At 41.5% G+C, this 19,365-nt stretch overlaps 1 protein-coding gene across 2 annotated transcripts in view; it reads right to left on the minus strand.

Annotated features, from left to right (window-relative positions):
- Positions 1–12,874: 12,874 nt before the first annotated feature.
- The window catches only part of LOC100630733 (zinc finger protein 709), a 29,569-nt gene continuing 23,078 nt past the window's right edge, over positions 12,875–19,365 (minus strand). For both annotated transcript variants that reach the window (XM_023646475.2, XM_023646474.2), the window contains 3 exons: positions 16,527–16,653; positions 16,024–16,084; positions 12,875–15,648 (listed from right to left, as the gene is read on the minus strand). In XM_023646475.2, the coding sequence (XP_023502243.2) occupies positions 13,635–15,648; positions 16,024–16,084; positions 16,527–16,560 (2,109 nt within the window). In that variant the 5' untranslated portion in view covers positions 16,561–16,653 and the 3' untranslated portion in view covers positions 12,875–13,634. The remainder of the gene's footprint in view (positions 15,649–16,023; positions 16,085–16,526; positions 16,654–19,365) is intronic.

Here is a 19,365-nt window from a genome sequence, read left to right on the forward strand (position 1 = left end):
ACTACTTTTTTCTCATGTAAAACATCTGATACCAACCCTGATATCAGTTTCCCTACATTGAACCCAGCATATATGGGGTTAAAACCAAAACACTCATTCCCTGCTTACTCCCTGACTTCCTGGCTCCAGAATCCACTATCCTCCATGGAGACAGACACGGCGAAGGACAAGCACCTGGATTCATTTATCTCCTCCCTGCAAGGAGCTACAGGCTGGTGGGAAAGCTGTTGACCAGCAAGGTCACGGGCTCCCTCCTCTCTGCAAGCGTCTCAAGGCCAATGACAGGCTGGTGGGAAAGCTCCGACCAGCAAGGCGATATGGTCCACCTCCCCTACCTAAAGCCCCAAATAAAAACCCTTCCTTTTAGCTTTTCAGGGAGTTTGGGATTTCAGCATTAGCTGCCCTCTCTCCTTGCTTAGCACTGTGCAAAAATAAAATTCCTACTTCCACCACACCCGGTGTCAGAGACTGGCTTGCTGCCAACGGGTGAGCGAACTCACTTCAGGTTCGGTAACACATCCACAAACAAGAAATAAACCCTTTTAAAAGGGCCACCCATTGACTATGAAAAAATAATAAACAATTAAAATTTTGGGTCTGTTTGTAGTCGGTTATGATGCTGTGACTTGGAGACATGAAGCTGGCGTTGGGGAACGTGAGGAGGATCTGGAAATTTAGGGATTTATTGTCAGTCCTGGAACAGCTGGGGGACAGGGTCGTGGATTTGAGACGCTGCTCCCCAAACATTTAGGAAACTCAGGAGAAAACAGGTCCCCCCTGGGGAGAAAGGAGGTCCTGGGGACCCCACAGACCGCAGCCCCTCCGCGCATGGACCCCGGAGCCCGAGGCCCGACTGTCCTGCGGGCCCTCCCGCGGGACCCGCACCGTCTGGGACACACGGGGCTGCGGCCGCACAGCGGCCCAGACACGCTCCGGCCCAAGTCGCCGAGCGCAGGGAACACAGGACGCCCCGGGCCCGGCTGCCGGCCCCGCCCCCACGCTGCGGCCGGAGGGGCCTGAGGGCCGAGCGGCGCCACCGCGGACTCGGGGCCGCAGAGCCCGGAGGGGACCGCGGGAGGCCGGGCCCGCCCCGCCGCTTCCCACCAGCCCCTCCTCCCGCGTCCTCACCCCGGCGCTGAACTCTCACCATTGCTGAGGCTCCTGGGTCCCCCGGCGTCCTCCCTACTACTCGGTACAGGTCACGGCGCTACAGAGTCGGCAGCAGAGCCACGCGACGCCTTTAAGGTCTGGTGACCCCTGACACAAAGAATTGTAGAGAGACAGGAAGTCGGACGTGATTGTGGAGCGTCGCCCCGCCCACCTTCCCTGGCGCTGACCCTGATTGGACAGTTTGAAAGGCCCCTGGTCCTGAGTGGCAGCGGGATGGAGATTACTTCTCTGAGCCAACCCAGAGCTGGAAATTGTCCTCTCTGGGGACGTTTCCACTGAAATGAGTTGCTGCGAGCCCACTCGGAGAACTGTGACTCTTCTTTGCAAACACAATTAAAATCACCCCCCCCATATGTAATAATTAGTCTGTCTCCACTCTGATCTTTGATCTTCCACCCAGCGCTTCCCCACCTCCACTCAGAACGTAGTTTACAAAATCCCACGGCCTCCCAAGCCCTTAGCCCTGGTGGGAAGTTGGAACCCGCGTCCCTAGCTGGGCGCAAGGCCTCTTCTCAGTCTAACCACAAGGTATGAGATGTGTTCATTCAGTTCTCAGGTGTACGTTTTATGCTGGAGGGAAATTTGTTTGAGATCATTTTTTGAATGTATCCTGAGAGAACTTTGAACTGTAAAAGTCTATAATATCCCTAAGGAAATTCAATTCCTATTTGGACTGATATAACAAAAAAACAAGAAAAGGTTATGTCAATGTGGGATGTACCTGGAAAGTATTCATGTGCTTAAGAGATTGGAATGCAAAACTCATTTGCATTGCAAAACCGTTATTGCGTGTATCCACTTATTTAAACAGTTGTGGGTTGTTGTTTTTTTTTTGAAATACAATACACTTACTATGCAACGGAGCCCTTTAATGTGTACAACTCACTGGTTTTCAGTATATTCACAGATAGTCTAGTTAACGTCCATCACCATGAGTTATACATTTTTTTTCTTGTGTTGAGAACATTTAAGATCTAGTCTCTTAGCAAATTTTAAATATACAATTCAAAATTATTAACTCTAGTTACCAGGCTGTACATTACATCCTCATGACTTATTTATATCATGAAGTGTGTACCTTTTGATCACCTTCTGTATTTATTCCATCGAAGTTACGTCTTATCCCTATTTAAGTGTATAGTTCATAGTGTGAAGTACACTGACATTGTGAAACCAATCTCCAGAACTCTTCATCCTGCAAAACTGCACCTCTCTGTGTATTAAACAACAATGCCCACTTGCCCTTTCCCCTGTGGGAGACTGGAATTGGCCACTCCAAGATATGTCTCTTTGGCATGAGGATTATTTTGGGCTGGTTACTTTTAAAAACTGCAGACATGAGAGGAACTCTGAAAAGTAGAAGTCATCCTTTGTTAAGAGATATTTACATTGTAAAGGAAATCTCCATCTGTAAAGGTGTCTCCCTCTCTGTACCAGGAAGAAGGGCAGATGACCTTATCTCTAGAAACTCTTATCAATGTGGAAGGCAAGGACTTAAATCTGCATAATAACCTTACACTTCTTTACTGTACTTTTCTGATGATCTTCCATAACTGACTCCCCCCACCTCCAGCATCCTCCTTTGTCTTTAGCTGAGGATCACATTTAAGGTGAAAGCTTCAGCCATTTTGGTGAGTTGCTCAGCTTGCCTGAGTCTCTCCCATGTATATGTTATAAAGCTTTGTTTAATTTTCTCCTGTTATTCTGTCTCATGTGAATTTAATCTGTTGTCCAGCCAGAGGGACCTAGAGTGGGTAGAGGAAGTGTCTTCCTCCCCTACACCCCCAGGCCCTGACAACCACCGTCCTGCTGTCTCTATGAATTTGACTACTCTAGATACATCATATCAGTGGAATCATCATACAGTTTTTGCCCTTTTTTTGACTGCCTCGTGTCACTTAGCATCATGTCCACAAGGTTCACCCATGTCGTAGCAACTGTCAGAATTTCATTTCTTTTTTAAGCTGAGTAATATTCTGTTCTATGTGTATACACATTTTGTTTATCCATTCACCCACTGGTGAACACTTGGGTTGCTTCCACTTTTTGGCTACTGTGAATAATGTGCCTATGAACACAGTGTACAAATATCTGTTTGAGTCCATGTTTTCAATTCTTTTGGGTATATACTCAGAAATGGAAATGCTGGATCAGATGGTAACATTCTCCATAATATTTGAAAAAATGCCATACCATTTTCCACAACAGGGCATGATTTTACATTCCTGTTACCGAAACTAAAGTGGGTTCACCTCCTGGTAAGTTAAATAACACTCTCCACCAGAAGTAGTTGTCTCAAAGTAAAGTGTATTTGCAGCAAATAGGAGACCATGTGGAATCATTTCCAAAGTCACGGCAACTCTGAAGTAAGGGAAGCAGGGACCTTTTATTTCTGATGGGGAATGAATATTCAAAAGGAAGAGGTGGGTATTCACTTGCACAGGTTCAGTTGTAAAACATGCTTCCATATACACTGCAGGTTACAGTAATAAGGCGTGAGCTCCTCCTGGGGAGATCTTAGCATTAAAAATAAGATCATAGGTGTAGCTCTTGTAGTGAGGCTGGGTCTGGTCCAGGGTGGTTGATGATTGCATCTCATTAATATACCAAAAGGGGAAAATACAATTTGGAAAAACAGTTAAATGCTTCCAAACCCAGCCTTGAGTTCCTCAGAGCAACTAGTCAGTGACAGTCTCTCTCTTTCTGGGTTTTTTTTTTTTTTTTTACTCTAATTGGCTTATTTATTTATTCACTGACTGGCTGGATTTCAGTCTATGTCCCCAACACAGAGGGGAACCTCTGACACAGCTCCTAGAAGGGCACATGGCTTTGGGAAAGCCTGCCCTCCTGGGCCAGCGATATTGGGAGGGCCCTCGTTCTCCTTCAGGAACAACAGCTGGTGGGTAAACTCCACTAACTGCTGGCTGATTGCTCTATTGTTTTCACCAACTTCCTGGGGTGCACAGATTGCTCTAACAATCAATTCAGTAAAAGTCTGGCCTCTTTATAGAAATTTTTTCTGAAGTCTCTAGGTGATATTTGTTCTGAGGCTGTAAGTCTCCTCTCAGCAGTCTAATTTCCTGGTTTTTTATTTTCAGAGAAATAGTCGGCCTACACTCTAAACTGTATCTTCAATAAATATATGAATCCACTGCTAATTGCCTTTTACCACTTTCTTCAGAGTGTCCTTTGACTTGAACTTCTCATGATCTTGGGCCAACAAAGTTAATTCTTTGGAAAGTGACTAAGAGCTTTGTGTTCGATGGCTCAATTTGCACCCATGTTCAGGAAAATCTCTGTCAGAAACCTAGAGCTGTTTTGAGGACAATGGGAAGCCTCTGAATGACAATCCCATTTGAGGAGCTGAGGGCTCAGTGCAGTAGAGACAGCAGCCAGAGGTGCTCTCAATTGTGTTTCCTGCCTCCTCCCAAATGACTTATGTTACACTCACCTCATGACGTGGAACAAGGGTGAACGGCACCCAAGTACTGTCAGGACACCACGCCAAAGGCATCACCTCAGTTCCACGGTAGGGAGTGAAACAATGGTGTCCCCACTTTTCAAGCACACTCCCCCAGCACTTATTTACCCTCCACAACAAGTAGCTGGGCACAAGGTTAGAAATGCTGATGTCCTGTTCTTCTTGGGAAGGTAGCCCTGTTAGTGGGAGGGGGGGTGACAGGGTGCCCCGTGTTGTAGACGGCAGGGGTCTGGAGTGGAGTCTCCACCAATGGGAGCTGGAGGAGGTAGGCAAGCAGTGTTCTTGGTTCCAATACCACAGACTGTCATGGTTTTTACAAAACTTCATAGATTTTCTTGAATAAAGTTAATTTCTTGTTTGATTTAGGACCATTTCCAGTGCCTTTAAATGTTTATTAAAGTAATTTTCACCAGTCTTACTAGGGAGTAGGTCAGCAGAGCTCCTCCCATGGCTATACCACCCTAATACATTTAGAGTGAAGCCCATTCCTCTCAATACTCACCAGTGTGAAATGCGATGGAAGAAGTTCCAATGTCACTTGTTATTTTATATGAGAACAGAACAGGATATTTATTTTTTATGGCTTTCAAAAAGAGATTGAGGGCCGGCCCCGTGGCTCAGTGGTTAAGTTCGCATACTCTGTTCTGCGGCCCAGGGTTTCACTTGTTCAGATCACGGGCACGGACCTAGCACTGCTCATCAGGCCATGCTGAGATGGCGTCCCACATAGCACAACCAGAGGCACACATAACTAAAATATACAACTATGTATGGAGGGCTTTGGGGAGAAGAAGAAGAAAAAAGAAGACTGGCAACAGATAGCTCAGGTGCCACTCTTTTAAAAAAAAAAGGTATTGAACACGTCATAAAAATTGCTGTTTAGAAAATTACACAAACAAAATGGCTTCCCATTTAAAATGAATCACGTGTTCAATTTATAACATTTTAAAAATAAAATTTGGTATTAGTCAGGGTTCTCCAGGGAAACATAACCAACATGATGTGTGTGTCTGTGTATACATATATATCATTTGTCCTTCTCTCGTTTTAAGAAAGAGACTCATGTGAATATAAATAATTGATTAAATAAAAAATCTGGAATCTTGATGAGTAAGCCAGGAACCCAGGAGAAGAACTGTAGTTCAAGTGCAAATGCAGCTTCCTGGCAGAATTCCTTCCTGTTCAGGGAAGGGCAGTCTGTGTTCTATTAAGAACTAGAACTGATTGGACGAGGCGCATCCATGGTGAGGGCTGACTTACTCAAACCCCACCCATTGAAATGGTAATCTCCAGAAAAAGAGAAAACCCTGCACAGAAACATCCAGTAGAATGTTAATATCTGGGCACTGTGGTCGAGCCAAGTTGACACAGAGCTGTTGGCTTGCAGTTTTCTTTTCTTCTAGTGTCTTTGTCTGGCTTTGCTATCAGGGAGATGCTGGCCTCTAAAATGATTTTGGAAGAATTTCTTCTACTTCCAGTTTTTGGAAGAGTTTAACAAGGATTGGTATTAATTCTTTAACTTTGTTGTTATTTGGTATTGATCTGTTCAGGCTTCCTAATGTTTAACTCTTTCTTGGTAGATTGCATATTTAAGGAATTTATCAACTTCTATGTTATCCAACTTGTTTGCATATAAATGTTCATAATAGTCATTTTTCATCCTTTTTGAGGCATCTGTTGTAATATGTCCTCCTTCATTTCTGATTTTATGTACTTGAGTCTTCTCTGCTCATTTTTAGTCCACCTAAGGGCTTGCTGATTTTGTTTCTTTATTCAAAAACTGAAACTATTCCTTTTCTGTTGTTTATTTTTACTTTAATATTTATTATTCGCTAACTTTAGCTAACTTCGGGTGTACTTTTCTGTTCCTTTTCAGTTCCTTGAGGTGTAAATTTAGGTTGTTAACTTGATATGTTTTTTCTTAATACAGGTGTTTTTCACTATAAACTTGTCTTTTACTACTCCTTATGCTGCATCCCACCAGTTTTAATTTGTCTTTTCATATTTGTTTGTCTGGAGATACCTTTTAAATTTCCTTTTGCTTGCTTAGGCAGCACATATACTAAATTCCTCATTGATTTTCTCTTTGACTCAATGGTTTGTCCAAGAGTGTTATTTAATTTGCACAGGTGTGTGAATTTTCCCAATAAGATTTGAGGTTCTTTATTAAAGTTCACTCCTGAGGTTTGTTGACTGAGTAATGACACATCTCATTTAAATGAATTTGAGTTGAATATTAAAAAGCCATGTGAAAAACACAAGGAACAAAGATGACAAAGCCTCAAAAACACATTTGAATGTAATCATTCCAAAGTGTTGGAGAGATCCAAGAAAGCGTGTCAGTGTGGTTCCAGAACGCTGTTCAAATATTCTAGTAATGTCATTGTTCACTCTAATTTGTTGGCTCATTTGTTGTGTTCTTGGAGGCCCCCTGCCAGTGCAGCCTGCCCACATGCAGCGAGCAGCCCTTTTAGGGGACAGAGCTCTCCCTGGCTGGTTAATAAGTAGTCAAACCCAAGGAGTCAGCAGCTACCACGGCTGCCAGGGGGTTTTCCTTCAGGGAAACATCTCAAACACTAGCCGTATGCTGCAGGTATTCTGAGTGTTTGGGACATTTCTTGATTGGCATTAATGATGATGTTGAATGACATCATGTGTGCCCAGGTCAGTAGCAGTCACACCTGTGACAATGAACACATGTGTGCAAATGGTAGGAAAACAGCACATTTATGTGGATGGACTTGAGGAGTTTTGAAGGCAGGTGTCCAAGAGGAAATATTACCACACAGGGCACACAGAATACCGGTGACGTGAGGAGGAAGACCAGGAGTGGGATATGAGTGGTGGCCAGGGGGCACGATTACAGTGAACCAAAGACCTGCAGGACTGACCGTTCTGACAGACATGTCTAGTATAGAAAGGCCTATATTTATAAGGTGCCAGTGAGCCTGGTGATCAGGACAAAATAAGCCCCAAAGACTGGGGATTGAGTCTAACTAATGACTCAAACAGCAGGAACAGCCATTTAGAAGAAAGGAAGTTTTGTCTAAGCAAGCCATTAATCCCAACAGGGCTGCAGCCTGAGTCATGAGAGAGGTACAAGATCCAGTGAACACCTTTTTAAAGGGCCCAGCATTTTATACTTTGAGACATTAGTTGATAATATCAATAATTTCTAGAGCATCTTGGTGAGTCCTTGATTCTGGCTTCAGGAGGATCATGTATGACAGGAGGAGTACTTTGTCTATAAAAGGTCCTACCGTGGTCTGAGCGTAGCAAGCAGCCCAGCAGAGGGGTTGAGCAGCCCGACAAAGTCCATCTGCCATCAGCTGTAGGGTCCCTTTCCTCTGCCTGGACTTAATGTGCGTGGATTCTATTACCTGTGACACATGTTTTTCACATCAGGTGCGTTAGTAACGAGTTATCCATGGGCAGGGAGGGGAGTGCCCTGAACTCTGCCTAGGCCTTTAGGTTAGAGGCCTCTCAATGGTTTCATATCACAGGGGCCCATGGGCCAAGATTAATGCCATCAGGTCTGAGGTGTCAGTATGTGTCTCAGAAATTCGAGTCCATTTATCCCCCTGGAGACTGAGGTTTCATATGTGCAGCGTAAGGAGTGACCTGACTTGTACTTGGGTGTGTGAGGTAGGTATCCCAGAGTTCTTTCAGGCAGAGGGGCAACCTTGGCTAAGGAGATGTTGCTCTTGGTGGGAGGGGACAGCTAGATCACTGGCAGTGGCCAAAGGATCTGTAACAATGCAGATGAGGTTGATTCTTCCCCAAGCAATTCTCTGTTGCTGGTGCAATTAGCTGGAGTTTGACTCATCAATCTGACCCACTCTGTGATCAGGGCTGGCCTGTTTGATCTGGGGGAAGAACACAGCAACGCTGCAGTGGATCCAGTGGATCCTATCAGGTGTGGTGGTGCACACTGTGCATAAAGTATATGAACTCCGTGGTCATTCATGTGCCCCCAAGTCACTCATGAAGTGACCAATGTGTCTAAAAGGAGGCCACCTCCTCCAGAATGAATTAGATCAATCAGAGAAGAGGGCAACACTTTCTCTTGTAGAGGAGATATGTAGATATTCTATTCTGTAAGTACGCATATCTCTTTAATGTGAAGGCCTCTGGTTAACAAGCCTGAGGGGTCCTGCATTCATGACCCAAGGCAAATGGGAAGCTGGCTATGGAGGATCAACTCAGGCCCTGGGAGGGCCTCCACTTATAAAAAGACTGTCAGTTGCCAGCAGCGGCTTCTCTAATTGCGTGCAGCACTGGATATGCATAATGGGAGGCTGCTAAAGCCTTTATGGTGAAGGGGTGCATGAAGGGAGACACTGCTGGAAGGAATGCTATTTCAAAAACTTCCAGAGCCATTTGTAGCCCAATTCAAAGTCAGTCAACTTTCAAGTGTTGTCTGAATAAGTAAGCAAGCAGATCTGATAATATGCAATGTTTGTGGTCACTGTGCCCAGGCCATGGATTCTACCACTGCTTGTGTCACCCTCCAAGCTCACAGCCCCCTCTTGCTGCCTCAGAGAAATTTTCCAGGGGGAACATGTGTGGATTCCTAAAGATGTTTTCTAGTAAGCAGGCACAGAGCAGGCTTGAGTTGGGAAATGAGGAGCTGGAAATGGTCTATGGATGGCTGTGAAAAGATCTGATGCTGATGCACATGAATGAGGATGTCCCAGGCAGATCCCAATTGGGATACACTTTTATGCTTTAGACCATAGTATTTCCAAAGACCTGTCCATGAACCTGAATTCAACTCAAAGAGAGAGTCTGGGAGCCCTCTCACTTCACTCCTGTTATGAGTATGAGCTGAGGGCAGGTGCAGCCCTAGGGGGCGTTTTATTCAATTAAGACAGGGTCCTTCTTGCCTAGTCCTGCAATATTCCTAAGAAGGATCCCACAGTGGTGGAAAGAAGTGTTGAAAACATAAAAATCAAGGATCAGGAGAGCTTAACATTCTCCTAGCATAGGAAACTGATTCTCTTACTCACTTTCCATTAATTATATAAATATATAATACGTTAGGTATACTTATAAATTTTCACAAATACTGCCATCAAAAGATGGAAAACATGCCATCACCAAGGAGAACACTCTCATGGTGCCCATTTGAATGAAATCTTTCCCATATGTAAATTAACACACACACACACACAAAAAAAAAAAAAAAAGGAAAAGACTAGGGCTTTCTTTTGCTCTTTATCAAACCTTGTAGCTGTTTACTGGTCTTTCTCACTTTTCCATAACATGTGGTGTACGTCTAGGCATATGGAAATGAAACCTGTGATCAGCTAAATGGGTGACAGGGCTTTGAAGATCATTGAAACTAAAAACTTCCAGCTACTCCTTGGATAAAAAGACACGATTTCCCATTCATCCTTTTGTATTCAATTAGGATGTTACTCAGAATGACACCCTCCCTCTGCAGCTCACTCAATTGTTCCTTGGCTGGTTGCCTCTCAACACCCAAAGCTCTTTGTGCTGTTTCCACTGGGGGATCACAGCCGACTCACAGAGATGTCACTCTACTCATAGAACTCACTCAGGATGAGCTAGAACAGGGCAGGTGAAGGCAACTGTCTCTCTAAGTGGGAGGAACTCCATGGTTTACTGGGGTGCATGTTGCACACTCCAGTCTGTAGAGCAGCAAAATGGAAATGTCAAAGACTATAACACTTTTAATATTTAAAGGTAAACAAAAATCCTCTCAAATGACATTAAAAACAAAAAGACACAACAAATATTTATGGCTTAAATCAACAGGAAGTCTCCAGTCCCAGATAACAATGACATCCTTGCTCACTCCTACCCTCATAGAAAAGATATAAACACACCTCAGCCTCCCTATTAATTCACACTGTTTTTTACTTTTCCTCAAAGCCCTTATTTCCATTTTAGCAGACAAAGCTTTACCATTTGTTAATCTCTCTTTTCCCACAAACATTTAAGCACCAGGACTGCAAGAACTAGTACATTTCAAGCACTGTATCCAAACCCTACCATGCCATATTTCTGCTACATTGGGTAACCTGACTCTATAATGGATGGCACATGAGGGATGCTGAAACATTAGCATCAAGAGCACAGACTCTGAGAAAGGAAGGGTGGATTGGCACAGTAGTCCTGTCTCTCTCCCTTGCTGGGTTTGCATTGTCTCACAATTTAGCTAATACCAAAGGTCTCAGCTGAGCCACAAAGGAGATAGTAAAAACATTAGGTAGTATACTAAGAAGTGAATTTACATGTTTTAACTGAGGTACTTCATAGTAAACAGTGTCTAATACACCACAGGAAATACATCAGTGTTTTGACTGTAAGTAGGAAAAGCAAAGGACCAGGAGCTGGCTGCGTCCACTGCAAGGCCAAGTCTTACCCTGCTGAACAGAACAATATCACACACATCATTTTTCAAAGGTAGACAGTTACCAAGACAAAAGTATTTTGTAGCTGTACCAGTAAAAATGGTAAAAGATAAAATTCCACAGAAATGACTAATACTCCCTTCTTACTAAAACAAATGACTGGAACTTCTTATAAGTCAACTTTAGCTCCACTATGAATAATAATCAAATCAACAAACACAGGTCAAAATCGTGCAAGAAGTCCTTCTGAGCACCCTGTTACTGTTATAGCTCACCATCCTCTATGGTCTGCTGTCATTCTTACTAGAATTCATCACACCCTCTCTCTGAATACAGGAGCAATCCTGCAGGTCACTGGCAAGAAGGCACTGAAAAAACCATGATAGTTAAGTTTTGTGTTAAGAATGAATGAGAAATTAGTTTCATGACAAAAATCGTAACTATAAAAGAATAAAAAATACAGTTTGAGGAAAAAATACTTGAGGGGCGGCCTGATGGCGTAGCAGTTAAGTTCGCGTGCTTCACTCCAGCAGTTCGCCGGTTCAGATCCTGGGTCCGGACAGACAGCACTGCTTATTGGGCCGTGCTGTGGCAGGTGTCCCACATATAAAGAAGAGGATGATGGGCACGGATGTTGGCTAAGGGCCAGTCTTCCTCAGCAAAAAAAGGAGGATTGCTGGCAGATGTTAGCTCAGGGCTAATATTCCTCAATACATAAATAATGGAAAAATACTTTAATTTCTATACTCATGATAAAACTGACTCATAATGTGTAATGATTAAATGAAGAAAATTGCCAAGTATATCTGAATATCCATAATTAACATAGATTTTAATATAATCTGAGGAAATGAACACAATATTTATTAGCATACAATGGGTTAGAACAGTTGATAAAATATATCAATGAAACTACTATAGGAGCGTTTATTTCATAAGGAAATGCATGTAGTTTAATGACATACAATCAAATATTATTGGAAGCATATTGAGGGAAAACATTCAGTGCCAAGTAACAGGAAACACACACAGTCTTCTGACATGAGAAAGGAGATTATTCTCACATGGAAGAACTGCGTGAAGGCAGCCGCTGCACAAGGCAGCAGAGAAACAAACTCCCATGTCCTTCTTTTGATGCCCCATTGTAGATGCCACAGTGAATCAGAAGACGTGCTCACTAGCACTATGAACAGTATAAGCTGTTTCCTATAAAATTAGAACTTTTACAGATATCTAAAAAGATCTCTAAAAAAGAGAGCAATCAGAGAATACTCCCAGCTGCAGAAGTTTGTACTGGTTTCCTGGTGGACACAAAAGACCTGACAGAAAAACCTTAACTCTAATGGATCTTTGATATGAAACTTGTGAAACCATCAGTGGAAAATACACCCCTAAGAAAATGGAAATGAAACAGTCGGTGGTGGTTTTCAAGATACTTTGTCTAGAAGGGCAAAGAACCCAGAAAATGGGACGGAAGATGGTGTCCTTGAAGCTCCTATGTAACTGTGTCTCTCCTTATATGGTGGCTCTAGAATCGGCCTAAGGCCTTGAGTGCTTCTGCCTTCCAAATCTCATGCAAGTGAGGCCACTGGGGAATTCCAACAAGGAGCCAGCAACGGGACAGATTCTTAAAGATCTAGCTCTTCAGATCACCCTCACTGACATGATGCAGTACAGGGGTGATGTGTCCAGCTCTAGATTTTCTTGCCCTGCCACAGGCCTCTACTTAATTCAAACTCTATTCACCAAATACCAGTCAGAAGGAAGGACAAAGAATAAAGGCCCAAATGTGAAAATAAGAATTTATAGGAAAGTATACTCTTTGATAAACTTGCCACACATAAAAACTTATTCCAACTGTTTAATAGTATTGAAAATGGAAGCAGGCTCTTATACCCACCACCCCAAAAAAGGAGCTTTCTCAAAGAAAAGAACAATATAGTCAATGGATTAGTCCTATCAAGGCCAGTAAGAAAATCCTGAGAAATACAAACTGTCATTTTTCAGTGGCACCTTAACATAGAAAAATTAAACAGTATTAAAAATTAATGAGAAAATATTAAATGATTCAAGAAAAACTACTTATTAAAGTTTCTGTACTATTAATGAAGGATGACTTGCAGAATAATCTCACCACCATATTCACTTGTGAAAGTAATTAATAGAAATCCACCATCAAATGTTGCACTTAGAGGCTTAGTAAACACAACATATTTACAGCTTTTATAACAAATATTTCATGTTGAAAATTTTCTAGAACATTATACACAAACTAATTCCCATCAAGCTTTCTCATATGACTTATTTATATTTGTTTTTGGTGGGAGTTTCACATAGAAGGCCAATTTAAGTCTTTCTCATGCTGTTTACATTCAAGAGGTTTTATCAAGTGAGTCCTTTCATGCCTTCAGAGAGAACTGGGATGAAAAAAAGGCTTTCCCACATTCTCTGCATTTATATGATTTTTCCTCTAGTGGGCATTCTCCCATATCCTCGAAAGTTTTCATTGGAAATAAAGGCTTTCCCATTTCCTGACATTCATGGGGTTTCTCTCTGTGTGAAATCTCTCAAGACTTTGAAGTGATCTGAGAGTAGTGAAAGCTTTACTGTATCTTTTGGCTTTCAAAGGGTTTCTCTGCAGTATGAGTTCTTTCATGTTTTCGAAGAGAACTTGAAGAAGTGTATGCTTTACTGCATATTTTACATTCATAGGGTTTCTCTCCAGTATGAATTCTATCATGTTTTCGAAGAGAACTCAAAGAAGTGTATGCTTTACTGCATTTTTTACATTCATAGGGTTTCTCTCCAGTATGAGTTCTTTCATGTTTTCGAAGAGAACTCAAAGAAGTGTATGCTTTACTGCATTTTTTACATTCATAGGGTTTCTCTCCAGTGTGGTTTCTTTCATGTACTTGGAAACCTTGAAGAGAAATAAAACCCTTACCACATACCTTACATACATAGGGCGTCTCTCCTGTGTGGGTTCTCCTGTGTATTTTTAAGGAACTATAACCACTGAATGCTTTCCCACATTCTTCACATTTATATGGTTTCTCTCCGGTGTGCACTCTCAGGTGTGTTTGAACATCTGTGTGACAAATGAAGGCTTTCCCACATTCCTGACATTCATAGGGTTTCTCTCCAGTATGAATTATTTCATGTTTTCGAAGAGAACCCGAAGAAGTGTATGCTTTACTGCATTTTTTACATTCATAGGGCTTCTCTCCAGTATGAATTCTTTCATGTTTTCGAAGAGAACTCAAAGAAGTGTATGCTTTACTGCATTTTTTACATTCATAGGGTTTCTCTCCAGTGTGATTTCTTTCATGTACTTGGAAACCTTGAAGAGAAATAAAAGCCTTACCACATTCCTTACATACATAGGGCATCTCTCCTGTGTGGGTTCTTTTGTGAATTTTTAAGGAACTATAACCACTGAACGCTTTCCCACATTCTTTACATTTATATGGTTTCTCTCCGGTGTGCACTCTCAGATGTTTTCGAACATCTGTGTGACAAATGAAGGCTTTCCCACATTCCTGACATTCACAGGGTTTCTCTCCAGTATGAATTATTTCATGTTTTCGAAGAGAATTTGAAGAAGTGTAGGTTTTACTGCATTTTTTACATTCATAGGGTTTCTCTCCAGTGTGAGTTCTTTCGTGTCGTTGAATAGAGCTGGGATGACTGAAGGCTTTCCCACATATTTTACATTCATAGGGCTTCTCTCCAGTATGAATTATTTCATGTTTTCGAAGAGAACTCAAAGAAGTGTATGCTTTACTGCATTTTCTACATTCATAGGGTTTCTCTCCAGTGTGAGTTCTCTCATGTCGTTGAATAGAACTGGAATAACTGAATGCTTTCCCACATATTTTACATTCATAAGGTTTTTCTCCAGTATGAGTTCTTTCATGTCGTTGAACACAGTTGGAACGACTGAAGGCTTTACCACATACTTTACATTCATACGGTTTCTCTCCAGTGTGACTCCTTCCATGTATTTGAAATACACTGGAAGAAAGGAATGTTTTCTCACATTTCTTACATTTGTAAGGTCCATCTCCAGTGTGAAGGATCATGTGTAATCGAAGGCTTGAGGGATGTATAAAAGTTTTCCCACATTCCTTACATTCATAGGGTTTCTCTCCAGTGTGAGTTCTTTCACGTAGTTGAACATTACTAGAAAACCTGAAGGCTTTACCACGTATTTTACATCCAACAGGCTTCTTTTCAGTGTGAGTTCTTCCACGTATTTGAAGAGAACTGGAAGAATTAAATGCTTTACTGCATTTTTTACATTCATAGGATTTCTCTCCAGTATGAGTTCTTTCATGTTTTTGAAGAAAACTGGGAAAACTGAAGGCTTTCCCACATTCCTTACATTTAAATGGCTTCTCTGCATATTTTTGATACTCGTATGGTTTCTGTTCAGTGTGATATCTAACATGCCTATTAAGGGATGAATGATGCATGAACACTTTTCCACCTGCGCTGCATCCCCATGGTTTAGCTCCAGTAGTTTTCTTGCTCAGATTGAGATTTGGGATAAGGCTGAAGTTTTCTCCACATTGAGTACTCTCTTCACTTTCACAGAGTCTCTCTATCAGACGGTTTCTGTAAAAATTGGGAAGCATATTATTAATGATTTTATATCTGATATATTTTCTATGATTTGTAGAAAAACTTTAGGTTTTCTGACTCATCTGAATTGTCTGAATTTGAATATAGTGAATGTTCTACAAGGGGACTTCAACCTTACGATTATCCAAGAACTGATATTCCTGTATAGGTTTTATTAATACTATTCCCAAGTGAAGTATTTCACAAAAACTGAATCTCTACATCAAATTTCAGAAAGTATATTTGGTGAAAAGCTTGAAAAATAACTAAATTTGAAACAAAGCTTATTTGTTTTGTTTGCTTCTTTTTAAAATTTTATAACATACCAGGATTCTCACTTGAGATGCTGCTTTCTATTGTATGACTCACCTTAGTTTTTCCTCCGGGTTTTTGTACTGATCTTCAACATCAAGATCGTCCGACGTTTTTCCTGAAATACAGACCCAGAAAGTTGATTCCAAAGTATTAGAAAATACAGGGGGCCGGCCCCGTGGCCAAGTGGTTAAGTTCACGCATTCCACTGCAGGCGGCCCAGTGTTTCATCAGTTCGAATCCTGGGCGTGGACATGGCACTGCTCATCGAGCCACACTGAGGCAGTGTTCCACATGCCACAACTAGAAGAACCCACAACTAAGAATATACAACTAGGTACCGGGAGGGGCTTTGGGGAGAAAAAGGAAAAAATAAAATCTTTAAAAAAAAAAAGAAATTACAGAAAAATTTTTAGATTCTAAGCTCATGATGAGCTATGACCATTTCTAGCTTATTTACCAATATCCTCCATTTCCACATTCTACATATTGGAACCACATTGATGTCAAGATACACTTGTTCTCTCATTGATGACATGAAGGAATGTCCTCATTCTTACCTACTGAGGCCAGGTGCCTGAAGGTTTCCCACATCACATCTCTGTAGAGTTTCTTCTGTGAGGGATCCAGTAAAGCCCACTCCTCTGGGGTGAAGTTCACAGTCACGTCCTCAATGGTCACTGAGTCCTAAAACACCACAAACATGTATAGTGTTGGATGCATAAGACTGACAGCAATGGGGACATATACTCCATTTGAAGGAAGGTTGTGTATGACTATGTCATTTCCAAATATTTATTCTATGATGAGATCATCAAAAACAGACTATTTTTCTGTAAACACTTCCTCAATTTAACAGCATTATGAACACATGAAAATTATTTTCACATTTTTACTGTGATCACCCTATATTGTATTTCTCTGTAATGGCAGGGGCCAGAGCATGTTGGGAAATGACAGAAATGCCATACAAATGAAACAAATGTTATCATTTTTTTTTATTAATGTTATGATAGATTACAACCTTGTGAGATTTCAGTTGTACATTTTTGTTAGTCATGTTGTGGGTACACCACTTCCCCCTTTGTGCCCTCCCCCCACCCCCCCTTTTCCCTGGTAACCACCGATCTGATCTCCTTATCAATATACTAACTTCCACCTATGAGTGGAGTCATATAGAGTTCGTCTTTCTCTGACTGGCTTATTTCGCTTAACATAATACCCTCGAGGTCCATCCACGTTGTTGTGAATGGGCCAATTTTGTCTTTTTTTATGGCTGAGTAGTATTCCATTGTGTATATATACCACATCTTCTTTATCCAATCATCAGTTTCTGGGCATGTAGGCTGGTTCCACGTCTTGGCTATTGTAAATAATGCTGCGATGAACATAGGGGTGCAACGGACTCTTGAGATTTCTGATATCAGGTTCTTAGGATAGATACCCAGTAATGGGATGGCTGGGTCATACATAGGGTATTTCTATTTTTAACTTTTTGAGAAATCTCCATACTGTTTTCCATAGTGGCTGTACCAGTTTGCATTCCCACCAACAGTGTATGAGGGTTCCTTTTTCTCCACAACCTCTCCAACATTTGTTGCTCTTGGTTTTGGATGTTTTTGCCAATCTAATGGGTGTAAGGTGATATCTTAGTGTAGTTTTGATTTGCATTTCCCTGATGATTAGCGATGATGAACATCTTTTCATGTGTCTATTGGCCATATTCATATCTTCTTTTGAGAAATGTCTGTTCATGTCCTCTGCCCATTTTTTGATTGGGTTGTTTGTTTTTTTGTTTTTAAGCCGTGTGAGTTCTTTGTATATTATGGAGATTAACCCTTTGTCGGATATGTGGCTTGTAAATATTTTTTCCCAATTAGTGAGCTGTTTTTTTTGTTTCAATCCTGTTTTCCCTTGCCTTGAAGAAGCTCTTTAGTCTGATGAAGTCCCATTTGTTTATTCTTTCTATTGTTTCCCTCAACTGAGGAGTTATAGTGTCCGAAAAGATTCTTTTGAAACTGATGTAAAAGAGTGTACTGCCTATATTCTCTTCCAAAAGACTTATTGTCTCAGGCCTAATCTTTAGGTCTTTGATCCATTTTGAGTTTATTTTGGTGTGTGGTGAAAAAGAATGGTCAATTTTCAATCTTTTGCATGTGGCTGTCCAGTTTTCCCAGCACCATTTGTTGAAGAGACTTTCTTTTCTCCATTGTAGGCCCTCTGCTCCTTTGTCGAAGATTAGCTGTCCATAGATGTGTGGTTTTATCTCTGGGCTTTCAATTCTGTTCCATTGATCTGTGGACCTGTTTTTGTACCAGTACCATGCTGTTTTGATCACTGTAGCTTTGTAGTATGTTTTGAAATCGGGGATTGTGATTCCGCCGGCTTTGTTTTTCCTGCTCAGGATTGCTTTAGCAATTCGCAGTCTTTTGTTGCCCCATATGAATTTTAGGATTGTTTGTTCAATTTCTGTGAAGAATGTTCTTGGGATTCTGATTGGGATAGCACTGAATCTGTAGATTGCTTTAGGTAGTATGGACATTTTAACTGACAATTCTTGGTGAGAAAACTTCTTTCATCCTCTTATTACCCACCAGTTACAACACTCCATGAGGCAGAGGGTCAAGCCTGCCTGAGGTTTCAATGAATAAAAACATAGTGAAGAACTGAAAACTTAATTTTGTCTAGTCCCATCACCAAACAGAAAGTCCAGGAGGCCTGCAGAAATAAAAGTTTTTATTTGTTTTAATTGAGGTTATGATAGTTTACAACATTGTGAAATTCCACTCGTATATTATTGTCAGTCATCTTTTAGGTGCACTCCTGAACCCTTTGTGCACACCCCCGAGCCCCCTTCCCCATGGTAACCACTAAATAGTTCTCTTCGTCCATGTGTTTGTTTATCTTCCACATATGAGTGGAATCATATAGTGTTTGTCTTTCTTTATCCGGCTTATTTTGCTTAACATAGTACCCTCAAGGTCCATCCATGTCATTGTGAATGGGATGACTTTGTCATTTTTTATGGCTGAGTAGTATTCCATTGCATATATATACCACCTCTTCTTTATCCAGTCATCAGTCAATGGGCACTTGAGTTGCTTCCACATCATGGCTATTGTGAATAGTGCTGCAATGAACATAGGGGTGCATGGATCTCTTCAAATTGCTGATTTCAAGTTCTTTGGATAGATACCCAGTAGTGGGATGGGTGGGTCATCTGGTATTAGAAATAAAACTTTCAACAAAGCCCAGCTGGCCACATTATGCTACAGTACTCCAGGCCATTACAAGGAATCACACACAGCTGGCTGAATGTAAATACTTCTGTGGGGAAGCATTGTTTTTAACTTGTGTAATATTTATCATAGACTCAGTCCTTCCTTTCTCTCCCAGTAT

Source organism: Equus caballus, chromosome 7 (genome assembly GCF_041296265.1).
Source record: "Equus caballus isolate H_3958 breed thoroughbred chromosome 7, TB-T2T, whole genome shotgun sequence".
Classification (NCBI taxonomy): domain Eukaryota; kingdom Metazoa; phylum Chordata; class Mammalia; order Perissodactyla; family Equidae; genus Equus; species Equus caballus.